The sequence below is a fragment of the Austrofundulus limnaeus genome, unplaced genomic scaffold (assembly GCF_001266775.1).
Source record: "Austrofundulus limnaeus strain Quisiro unplaced genomic scaffold, Austrofundulus_limnaeus-1.0 Scaffold72, whole genome shotgun sequence".
NCBI classification, from domain to species: Eukaryota; Metazoa; Chordata; class Actinopteri; order Cyprinodontiformes; family Rivulidae; genus Austrofundulus; species Austrofundulus limnaeus.
The window spans coordinates 668,247-680,877 of record NW_013952474.1 but is presented as its reverse complement, the minus strand read 5'-3'; the positions used below and the strand labels follow the sequence as shown (position 1 = coordinate 680,877).

Genomic DNA, 12,631 nt, shown 5'->3' with positions numbered 1-12,631 from the left:
GTGCCATTCCACATTATTACAAATAACTTCATTTCTGGACATTTATGGTTTGATTTCTTTGTATGAATGGATCACTTGGTTGTTACCAACATCTGGTGAAAATTTCATGTCATCAGCACCTCTAGTAATATATTTACTGAGAAAAATGGTGACGTGTTCAATACTTATTTTACCCGCTGTAACTGTAATAGAGAAATTAAAGGCTTAAAAAACAGAATTTGTTCAATCCTCTATGAAATCTTTGAGATAAGAGTTGCTTTAAGACAACAGGTTAAAGACGACAGTGGTCCACTTTGGTCACAGGTCCATTCAGACTAGCTATTAGCCTGTTAGTTTTGACAGATTTAACTCTGTCCCTCCAGACTGAGGGTGTTCAAGTAGATGTCTACAGTCAGTAATATTTGGATTACACAGAACCTTTCCATAAAACCTACTTCAAGAGATCTTCTTGTTAGCGTGACTGTTGAACTGGATTTTGTTGAATCCCAAAACGTCAGGTGAGATTCTGTTAATCCTATTTTATAACTCGCCGTCAAAACTTCCGGTGACGTTTCAGATTGTATTAACGAAGCAGTCACTTTTGAGACATTTAAAGTTGTGCTGGAATTTAACTGTTGAGACTGTAATGATGATTCATTGATTTCCAGCAGAGACGGATAGCTTTGGAACGGTAGTGGTTGTACAGTCGCCAGCTGGAGGCTTTGACATAATAGTTATAGTGTGTTGCTGGTGAAACAAAAGGGTATTTTGTCACAGCGTTTGTACTCGCTCTGTGAAATAATAGCCCGACACAGAGTTTCTGCAGACCTTATAGGAAAGTGGGAAGATAATTGCTCTGTGGAGACCATTCGAGTGCTGTACCATCTCCCTCTTTGGAGACCCCTAATGTTTGTTCTGGATATTTTTGATTGGTCACTTTTCTCCTAAGACCACTACAATTTTCTCCTGTCCAGAGCAAACATCTCAGTTTGGTTTTCCTCCTGTATTTTGTGTCAACTCTGACATCCTGAGGTCATTTTAATTCTGCCAGATTGGCTGCAACAGAGGTGTGCAATTTCGACTTTCATGCCTTGCATCTGTATTACAAGGGCCATAAAAAAGGAAGAAAAAAAAACTGGCGACAGGGCAGACGGATTAGATTAGATGATTGACGATCCCTTTGGGGAAATTAGATTCCAGCAGCAGTAATAGTAATGGGATTCAGTGGGGAGGAAGACAAACAGAACATAAGTGCACAGATAAAATGGGAAATAAGAAATGGGAGGAAGAATTTGAGCGTTTAGGCACAGTCTGGTGCCACAGAGGCAATTTGTAGAGTTGTGCCACCTCTGCGGGTGATAGTGAATCTTACATTTAAATGATTAAACCCCAGAAGATTGCTGCTACGACCTCAAACGTACTGTCAGACGGACCCGATGCTATTGCTGTCCGGTGATGCTTTACGGTTTCATCCCCCTCCAAAAGCTCTGTGAGCAAATCCACTTTGATCATCAAGATCTCTGCTTATGTAATGTCTGCAAAACCTTGAACTCCCTCACAGCGTAATCTATTCCTTTTCACAGGTACCTGAGTAGAGATGAGGTGGCCCAGGCCTCCCTGAGCAAGGCCCAGGAGGAGGGGGGCAGCGTCCGATTGGTTGCCAAACAGGCGTTCTTCACAGAGAGGGGGTCGGCCTCCTCGCTAACGTCCGCTGCAGAGAGGTTGGTCAAAAATGGGGGGGGGGGATCAATAATCAAAAAAATTAAAATTAAAAAATTAAAAAAATGGGGAAAGGGTGGGAGAGGTCACAATGCCTCTCAGGTTTTAAGTCTAAAATGGAATCTTCCTCTTTTTATGTAGAAACCTCCCACAGTCAATCATTTTAAAGATTGTRTAGTCCTAATTATGATGCTTAAAGGTCTGTCTGCGACAGTGTTTTGTGTCGTCTTTGGGATTCAGACTATTTTCATTTTCCTCTTTCTCAGCCCGTCTCCATGGAGATCTGTTTGTGCCTTGTGGCGGAGGCACAGAAGCCCGCTGAGTGTGTTAGTACAGTAAATATAGACCAAAATACAATCCACCCATTTAGATGCACCAGTCAGCTCACCCCGGGAGGCAGCATTGCTATGGAAACTTAAAGCAAACACACACACACACACACACACTTACACAGCAATCACTGTTGCATGCAGAGTGCTCACAAAGTGCCTGAAGAGGGCTGTTTGGGATTTGTGCTGTTCTTCAGCCTACAGCTTTATACTGGCTGATGGGTTTCAAGTGCATAAAGAAACCTGGAATGGCTGGTTAGCATCACTTTACACAGGAAAAGATTTTTCAAATAACTGAAAGAAAGAATGAAAATAAATTTAAAAATGTCCCAGACAAGATTTGTTTTGCACCTTATCTGGATCGTTTAGGACAGGGGTGTCAAACTTTTTTTCACAGGGGGCCACATGAGCATTATGGTTGTAATTAATGTCAACGTTTTGTGTTTACCTTTGACTAAATAGTAAATATCACGTTTCTTGTCTTGTTGCGACGGTTGAGCACCGCTAACTAGAGATGTGATGTTCACAAACAATCTGGATCTTTTAAATGGCTCCTTACAACAAGTGATAGGTTCCGAGTCGCAGGCAGTAAAGAGCTGTTAGTTTTATTTTGTTATTCCTCATATAATCGTTTTTTTCCTGCTTAAACACAGACAATCGCTCCCGCTTTGCTTTTTCATGGAAAACAGGCAGAGCGGTGAAATATAGCAGCTTAGGACGAAAGGGAGTTTCTGCTTGACAAAGCACACGGTTCCACCCACATAACGTGATGGCATCATCATGTAAAACAGCAAATATGATGATGTAAGTCGTTCATGATTGAACGACTCTTTTGAACGGCTCTATGAAACAAACGGCTCCTCAAGATCCGAATTCTTTCCAAGATCCATTTACAGTATCCCATCTCTTCAGCCAACAAACAATAACTGAGCTCTACCTGGTATTTTTTACATAGAAACAGTGTTTTAACACGTCCTCCTATAAACACTGAAAAGTACTACATGTACAACTGACTAAATGTGAAATAAATAAAGAGAGTTTTACTCACTGTTGAGCGGTTGTGAGTAGCTGCCATCTTGAGATCTGACCTCTCCCACCTTCCAACTAGGAATTCTCACTGGAGGAGCATTCCAGTTTAAATTTATGACATGTAAGTGGGAAATTCCTACTTTCCAGTACAACTGGGCTGCAGCAAAATGAAGGTTTTACATGGCAGCTTATGCTGGCTTCAGGTTACTTTTGTACCTTGTGTACCTCCACAGTAGGATGCAGTTATTTCATGAGTAAAATAATCAGCATTCATTATGGGAGATGTAGTTTATAATCAGTGATGGTTTTAAAGCAATATATGCTTATTTTAAGACATTAATACATCTTTGATGCCCTCACAGGCCACATAAAATGCCATGGCGAGCCACATTTGACCTGTGAGCCAAGCAGAACACATATAAGTAGCATAAAATGCTTGAATTAGCAAAACAACATTAGAAGAAACACAAAAAGCTGAAATAAACAGAAAGATTCTTTAAGAAGGACTATATTTAAAAACAGAAACATTCTAAAAAGAGTGCAAACAAGCTCAATTTTGCAAAAAGAAACTGAAAGGAGAGTAAAACTACTCAAAAAGCAAAAAAGGAGCACAAAAAGCTGTAACATAGCTGAAGTAACACTAAAATGTGCATACAAAAAGAAATGCAAAGGAGCATGTTTTATAAATAAAATAAGGAATTTGAAAATTAATTAAACTAAATAAAAAAATGAACTGGGAAAAAGGCTGAAAATCAGTTGAAAGTAGCATAAATGCTTACACTAGCAGAAAAGAAAGATAGTTAAAGAAGCACTATATTAGCTGAAAAATCTGATCCAAGCTCAAAATAGTACAAACAAGCTAAATTTTGCAGAAGAAAGCTAAAATAAAAAAGCTCAAATTAGCAGAAAAAAGCAAAAGGGAGAACAAAAAGCTTAGATTAGCTGTAACATAGGAGGAAAAACAGCTAAGATTTGCAGGGAACAAAATAAATTTCCAGAAACAGGACGAAAAAAAAACATGTTTTGTAAATTTGGCACAGAGATGCAGAAATATCCACAAAAAAAGAAAATTCACTGAAAAAAGGCAGAAAAACAGCTTGAAGCAGCTTACAGTAGTGGAAAAAAGCTAAAACAAGTACAAAAGTCAAAATTAGCAAAACAAAATAGCTGAAAAGCAGAAAAAAGCTAAAATTATCTGTAAAACAAGCTAAAGGAATCTGAAACTAGCAGAAATAAGTTTAAACAAAAATCAGAACAGAAACAAAATAAGAGTAGTGGAGACACTGGGTAAAATCTGATTTCAGAGTGTCTGTTAGAAAACTAAAGTGTCAGAAAATCAGAATGTACTGGTTGGTCAACCAGAACTAGTTCCTCGTTCTTTTTCACTTTGGAAACTTGTCTGTTTAGCAAAGTTTGTTGCTCAGCCATGCTACCTCCAAGAGTTAGCTGGGTGAACGTGGTGTACTCAGCCAAGTTTTTGGATCTTTACCACCTAATTAGATTGTTGAGAAACACCTGGGTTGCATACATTGCAGTTATCTTCAGAACGGCTCTAAGGTTCTGCCTCTTGCCAGTGAAGCAGTGTAAAAACCCACAACGTAGTGTGTTTACTCGCACCTCTATAAGTTTCAAGGCTCAACTTGTTGATGGCAAAAGAAAGTTCTTCTGTTCCTGCTTTTTGACAGCCTGCTCCTGCCTGCAGCAGCGTTAAAACCACCCCGCTCCAGCAAGATTTGCATCAGTTCCATGATGCCTGCCAGATCCTGGTCCCAAGGCTGGTTGTTATGTGAAAAAGTGTAGGGAAATGTAAAACCCATGTATGACAATGTGAATATCAAACCTATTCTTTATTCAGCTTCAGTTGAACTGTTTTTCAAAAGATCATGAAATATATTTCTCAACATGGTGTGATTAAAACAAGAAAATAAACGTTTAGAGTCACAAATTTAAGGATTGAGGTATTTCATGTTCCAAGTAGTGTAGTAAAACAGCAGGAAGTAAATATTAGAGCTGTTTACTTTAAAATAACTCATAAAAAAGCTCTAAATTACGTCTCTGTCCACAGGAAGCGACAAATTAAAATTCATGAAAACAGAGTCTGTCTTTGAATCAGCTGTGAACAAGCTCTCCGACGCCTGACAGCTGGACTTCCCGGCGTCACGTCCCCCTCTCCTGTCTTTGTTTAATTTTTATTTATTTCCTTTGGTATAAAGCATCAGAGATGAGCTGCGGTGGTAAACATTAGCATGCTGCGTGCCATTTGCCGTAGACATGTTGTGGGATTTCTAAGGTTTGAAGCAGGAGTTTTTCACAGAACTGCTGCTGTGTAGAGCTGCCAACACGCTTATGTGCTCTGTGTGTGTGTGTGTGTGTGTGTGTGCGTGCGTGCGTGTGTGTGAATTTAAATTTAGTTCAACGTATATTTATTATTATAGGCTGCCAATGCATAAACAGTCTATTGCTATGCGGGTGTTATTCTTCCAGTTTCCATCACAACTTGAGATTTTCTATGCAGTTTTGGAAAACAACAGATRAAAATCAGATCAAAATGTGCAGTTTGGTCAAAGGGGATGGAGTGGGTATAGGGGGTATTATGCAAAATGGACTTTTTTGAGCTTTATGTCATGTTATGTCATTCTCTCATCAAAAACATACCCAGATTGTTGCTTTGACTCATTCATGCATGTTTGAGAAATCCTTGTGTAGCCAKGTAGAGCTGCCAAAACACTTGCTAGTACACTCACTTGCTAGTACAAAGCCCCGCCTACTTGCTAGTACAAAGCCCCGCCTATTTACACAAAGCTCCTCCCTGGAACTCAGTCTGAAGCAGAGCTCCCACCCCACAGAGCACCACTACCCCCTGAAGCATTGTGCTGAAGTGGGAGTGTCAGAAACTGGAGGAGGTTCTTAAATAGACAGAGGCCAATTTCATAGCATTTAAATARACTTAAGCCCTCTTCGCACAGGATAAGCATTGTCTGGGGACCCCATGTATTAAATAAATTACTCCCTGACGTCTGTTTTTTATGTGGCGCATCCACACGGGATAACCAAAGTCTGAGATTTTGCTGAGATTTATGGACATCTCCTGGATATAATAACTCTGCAAAGGTTGCACACGCCACTCACCATTCAAACTGTTTATTTGTCAAGCTTTTGCTCTCCTATTTATAACATTTCATAAGTTGTAAAGTGTTCTGCCACGTGTCCTTTTGGAGAATACTACAACAACGTAACACCAAGTATAAACGCCTACACCGCTGGCAAGTAATGCACACGCGCCCTGCGCAAGTAACCTACCAAAAGCATGACTATAACCGAGCCTTAACAGGCTGCGCTTACTGCCAGYGTCACAGGCTACAAACAGAAAAAGTATTCTTACCGCACAGGTGAATGCATGATGTGAGCCACCATTTGCATCTGATTTTGCACCTTCAGCCTGATGCTGCATGTTGAGGTTCGGCAGAGTCTTGCTGGCCCTGACACAAAAGGTTTGAAATGTACTCCAATCCAGCCTCCATTCCTTACCAAAAGCAAATAAAAATGTGCCCAGAAAACAAAAATTGCCTAATTACATATCGGCTTCAGCCCATTCCTGCCAAATCACAGAGATTTAGCAAAACATAGTAGGTAATTTGCGGGGGAGTTTTTACTTTACAAATTACTGACATGGCCGATTCACACAGGATTAACAACACAGACAATCTCTGCAATTTTTACAGAGTCCTGAGATAAGTTTAGGCTCTCTCAGTTGGGTCAGTTTAAGTCCAGACTGAAGACGCATCTGTTTTCCCTGGCCTTTAACACTAATTAAAAGGAAAATTTGTACTTAATTTGATTTGAGTTCTTGGGAAATTGCTGCAACTTATACTAAGTATGTTTTTGGTTTTTCTTTGTTTTACTATATTTTGGTATCTTATGGCCAATTCTATTATTGTTTTATCTTTTTTAACAAATTTCAGTTTTATCATAATTTTATGTGCATGTGTGCGTGTGTGTGTATATGTATTGTTTTATCCTTAGCTAAATGTGATGTGATTGCTGTGAAGCACTTTGGTCAATTGAGGTTGTTGTAAATGTGCTACATAAAAAAACTTTGACTTGACTTGATAAGATGTATTATGTAATGACGTCTGTTTTTGGACATTTACTTTGTCTAAGCTCTGAGTTGATAACCCTTTAACAGAAATATCAGACTGCACAGCTGTCCCTCCATTAGACAGTTGTCCTGTCTGTCCGTTGCCAAGACTGTCCACAGTCAGTTGTCCTATCTGTCCAGCTGTAAGACAGTCCACATGATGTTGTTTTGAAGGAAGTAGCAGCATTGCTAGTCTTCCAATTTTCTTTAGAAATTGGTTTGTCTTTATTTAAATTTTAACACAAATCTACAGCCCTAAAACAATTCTGGTTTAATTTTTCTGCTAAAATCTTTTGAAATTTACAGTCACTGGAAAACAATTTATTTCTGGTTACCATTTTTATTTTAATATTATCAGATGGGCACACCAGTAAATCTTCTTTTTCTTTCTCTTTTTCAACTACCTGAATATTCTGGCAGTGTATTTGTCTCTTGGTACTTCCAGTTTTTGGTATCTTCTCGACTTAAGCGATGAGCTTCCTTTTTTTTTAGCAGGTTTTCTTCTCCGTTTCAWTGATCACGTTTTCCCCCCTCTGTAGTGCTCGGTTTCTCTGGCTCTTTGTTCCTCTCTCTCCGTCTCTCTGAATTGGAAACCGCAGGGAAAGAGAATTTGCTCCATCTGTCCTCTCCATCGTGGCTCGAGCACCCTGCTGTGAAAACATGGCAAAAACCCAGATTTGCTGTACTCTGCCAAAAGGACAAGCATGCGCACATACCAGGGGTGTTTGTAGGGATTCATCAGAGTCGAGAATAAAAACAGTCTGAAGGTAGACGTAGACTGTCTCCACATTTGGATTTATTTGTGTGGAATGAAAATTTTAAACTGAACGGTGTTTACGGTTCTACTGATGCTGCAGAAATTCGCCTCACTTCATTCAGTTCACAGGCTGAAAGGAGGATAATTCTTTTTTGTATGTTCTGCGCTAAGGATTACAACTCTGCATTAGTTTAGGATTAGGTCCTTCCATCATCATCTTAATTATTTTGAGGCATTAGCAGCATTACGAATATTTGTTTTTACTCTTATTTTYGTTAGATGCAACTATTTCTTCTGATTTAAATTAATTAAAACTGCGTTTTAGTAAATTATTGCCCATGTTGGTTATCTACTTCTATGTTTTAATGCTAATTTGTTAGCTTGTACTGTAGATAGAGCTATCATATAAAGATTTTCGTCTGTCCATTCATCCACCCAGCCACTCATCCATCCATCCATCCTTCCATCCATTGACACAAAGTTTGTATTTTTCCTTTTTCACTGAAGCGTTTTCAAGTTATAGTCAATATAATGGATATGGACATAAAGTCCAGGCATTCAGCTTTCATTTGAGGGTATCCACATTAAAATTGGATGAAGGCTTTAGGGGTTCAGCTCCTTAACATGTGCCACCCTGTTCTTAAAGGAAAACCTGTGGTCAAAGGAGTGCCCCATTTGAGTGAAACAAGCCGTCCTTAAGCTGCAAAAACAGAAGGAAAAAAAACTTCAGAGAAATTGCTACAATATTAGGAGTGGCAAAATCTACAGTCTGAGAAAGAAAGAAAGCACTGGTGAACTCTTTAATGCAAAAAGATCTGAATGCCCACGGAAKACAACAGTGGTGGATGATGGCAGAAAAATCTCCAAGATGAAGAGAAACCCCTTCACAACAGCCAACCAAGTGAACGACACTCTCCAGGAGGTAGAAGTATCAATATCACAATCTATCGTAAAGAAAAGACTGTATGAAAGTAAATACAGAGAGTTTACTGCACGGTGCAAGCCACTCATAAGCCTCAAGAATAAAAAGGCTAGACTGGACTTTGCTAAAAATAAAATAAAAAAATAAAAAAACACCATCGCCCTGCTGGAAGAACATTCTTTGGACAGATGAAACCAAACTCAACCTCTACCAGAATGATGGAAATGTATGTTGAAGGCGTGGGACAGCTCATGATCCAAAGCACCACATCTTCTGTAAAACACAGCAGAGCAGTGTGATGGCTTAGACACGTATGGCTTTATTGAAGATGTGGCACAGGACAGAAGTAGCCGGATGATTTCTGAGGTATTCGGAGACCACAGAACCCACTGAATTAAAGCTGAGAGTCTGAACCGCAACTGTATCTGAAAGGTTTTGTTCAAAATTCATTGTGGTAATGTCTAGAACCAAAATTAGGAAAATGTTGTCTCCGTCCAAATAGAAATGGACCTAACTCCTCACAGTTGGACATGTTCAGAACACTTCCCTAAGGAGCTGTCCAAGGATCATCCTTACCAGATGAACCACCTCAGCTGGTTCCTCTGGATGTGGAGGAGCAGCAGCTCTACTCYGAGTCTCTCTTGGAGAACTGAACTAGCTTAAAACCATAGGTGAGGGTCGGAACATAGACCGACCTGTAAACATAGACCAATATGCAAACTAGATTTTACATTTACCAAAATGCAGCTCCTTGGGGTTTCTTTTTCAAATTTTTACATTTCCTGTATTAAGTTTAGTAGTTGTTTTTACATATACCTAAAGCAAAAATGCAAAAAAAATATGAACTTTGGCTTGAATTTAGCTAAAATTGTCAGTACTTTCTTAATTTAAGATAGCATTTTATTTACTATAGTCCCTTTGACAAATGCTTTCAGGCCAGATGTGATTTCTAAAAGGACAGAGGAGAGTGTTAACATCAACCCACTGCTGTTCTGCTTCTGAGCTGCTAACGACTAACTGTATTTCTTAGTAACAATAGCTTTTTTTGGTCTTCATTTTCTGTCTCCTCTCTGCAGGCTGGACCAGCAGTCCTGTAAGGCAGTGGCCAAGCAGCAGTCTTCAGAGCCCTGCTACCTACAAGCTGTGGACAGTCAGGGTGTCCCTCTATGTCTGTCCTGCCAACAGGCCTGTCCCACCATGGGCGGGGCGTGGGACACTCGTTTCTGCAGCCACGGGTACCTCTGCAGATTCAGTTTAGAGGAATATAAGGGTGAAGAGAGCTTTGTTTTATGAATCTATCAATTGACTTTTTTTATAGATGCGAAGAGGAGTTCCAGCTGCGCTCGAGTCAGACCTACATGCGCTCTCGCGTCCTGGAGGCGGAGCAAGGCGTCTGTCAGCACTGCGGCCTCCACGCTCACGAACTGTTCCTGAAGGTCCGGGACGCCCCGCCCTCCCAGCGGAAGGAGATGCTGGAGAACACTTGGCTCTCTCAGTTGTCACTAAAACAGGTATTTTGTATCACCTGTCCACAGGCGCTTACCCTTTTCCACTAGTGCCACTTAGTGTTGGAACGGTCAGTGTCGGAATGGGTCAGTTCGGATGCTTTTCCATTGAGGTTCCAGTCCGGTTCCAGTGGGTGTGTTTTAGGCGGTTGGTGGAGGTGATTTTTGGGTTTTTCAAAAAAGTGTTAATGTTCAAAATGGGAGATGGAAACACTGCCAAATAAGTTCTGAAATCTTAAAAATGTGCTAAAAATTCGAATTAAAGTTGGATGGAAACACGACTAATGTCGCTGCTACAATTGAAAAAATGGTGCCTCGAGTTGTTGTTGTAAAGGCAGCTCAGACGCAACCAGTGACACCACCCCCTAGACAATCAGTGATTAACGGTGTTCTGACGTCGCATTTTGGTGTCGACTGGGACCGCTTGGAACCACAACGAAGTAGGTACTAAAAAAGGGCTGGTTCCAAGAATCTGGCCTAATGGAAATGGCTTACTACACTACACTAAGTGGCACTAGTGGAAAAGGGGCATTAGTTCCACTTGTTGGGACCTGTTGTCCAGACGTTCTCACAGAAGTTTTTTGTTTTTTGTTTCTGCTTGGCCTTCAGAGGAGTCGGACGCTGTTGCTCTCTCTCCTGAACCTGTCCCTCCTTCCTGCTTCACAGCTTTTTCAAGCCTTTTTTCTACCTATGATCTGAAAACAAAAGGAATTGTGTATTTGGTCAACTGGTCTCTGAACGCAATTGACACTATATTTTCCACATTGAGATTGGAATGAGGGGAGCGCAGCTGTCCCAGTGAATGGTTGCTGCTGGTCAGGTCAGTGGTTCTTGGGGGGATTRGAACCTGATCTATTTGGTACCACTTTCCATTGAAGACTTGGAAGATTTGTACATACAGTATTTGGACTTATGATAACTGGATTCCTGCTATCAGCTGTGGAGGAGCTCTGGCTTATCGGAAAATGAAAGCAATCCTGACAGCAGTCGGGGCCTTGAGAGGCTGTCAGGAACAATGGATGGAATCTCCCGTACTGGTAGCGCACAGACTCAGATGTTGGGGRAAATAAGTCGCAAACTGGATGTGATTCTGACGAGAATCATGGCACAGCAGCATGCCCATGAGATGTAGGATTACACCTGGGTGAAGTTTCAGACGGAAAGAGGCGAGGAGGTGATGAAATTTGAAACATTCTGCATTTTTTCGCCATTACAGAGTTGCAGTTACAGACTTTAAAGCAGCAAGAAATTCAAGGCTGCTTGTCCCAAAACAATTAAGTTTATCTTTCGGATCTCTGCAGCTGCTGACCTTGGCGCTCGACAGTTATCAGATTTCCCTGGATGACATGAGAACAAAGGCTTGATTCCCCATTCCCTCCCCCATATCGTCCTTGGGTGGACCAGTCCGAAGGCTGCGGTGGTGGTGAAAGAGAAATGAAATCTGGTGAACTGAGCCTGGGTTGATAAAAATTGGTTTTGGACTCTGGGGGTCTTTGATTGGTTCCAGCACGGAGTATTAAGTAACGTCACCGGCTCCGCTGCATCCCACCCCGTACCATGTGTTTGATTATGAGTAAACATAGGATCAGAGCATCTTTTTTTAACTCATCTTTCCTATTGTGTGTATTTCCAAGCTGCAAAAGGTAGCGCGACAATGTTGCGAAAGACCTGGGCATCCGTTCTCCCCAATGTTTGTTATGTGTGTGTAATAAGAATGGGTGTTCTTAACTGCAAGTTCCTAGTCAGTGTATTCACTGACAATGGCAATAAAACTGATTCTGAATCTTCTGATTCTGATTCTGAAGATTTGTGTCTTCTCAATATGCATTTCTAGTCTGTTTTTTTTTAACTTGGCGTAGTCCTCAGTCATTCATTGAGTCCAGACTGATGGTGCGATCTGACCCTGATGATCTTTTTGACCTTATGGTTCCTCTTAAAACTCTTTAGAAATAACTTATATTAGTAACCATTATTTGTTTGTTTGTTTTTTTTTACAAAAGGGCACAAGCTTTGTCCACATCTGTATTTGAGAATCCTTGTCTTTAGAGGTTTTTCTGAGATTTTTACCGTTGTCTTCACCGTCTGTGAAACCTTTGTTTGATTTTTCAGTGAAGAAAATGCCAATGTGATTCTGACAGAAGTCTTTCCATGTGAGCTAAAAAAAAATCATTTGTCTTCATGTAAGTTTAAAAATAAAGACGCCCTCTACTCTCCATTCCAACCACTTACACACACACACACACACACACACAC

At 40.5% G+C, this 12,631-nt stretch overlaps 1 protein-coding gene across 2 annotated transcripts in view; it reads left to right on the top strand.

Moving 5' to 3' along the window:
- Positions 1-12,631, top strand: part of zranb3 (zinc finger, RAN-binding domain containing 3) — a 148,691-nt gene that overhangs the window by 125,060 nt on the left and 11,000 nt on the right. For both annotated transcript variants that reach the window (XM_014010675.1, XM_014010674.1), the window contains 3 exons: positions 1,563-1,700; positions 9,950-10,108; positions 10,192-10,384. In XM_014010675.1, the coding sequence (XP_013866129.1) occupies positions 1,563-1,700; positions 9,950-10,108; positions 10,192-10,384 (490 nt within the window). The remainder of the gene's footprint in view (positions 1-1,562; positions 1,701-9,949; positions 10,109-10,191; positions 10,385-12,631) is intronic.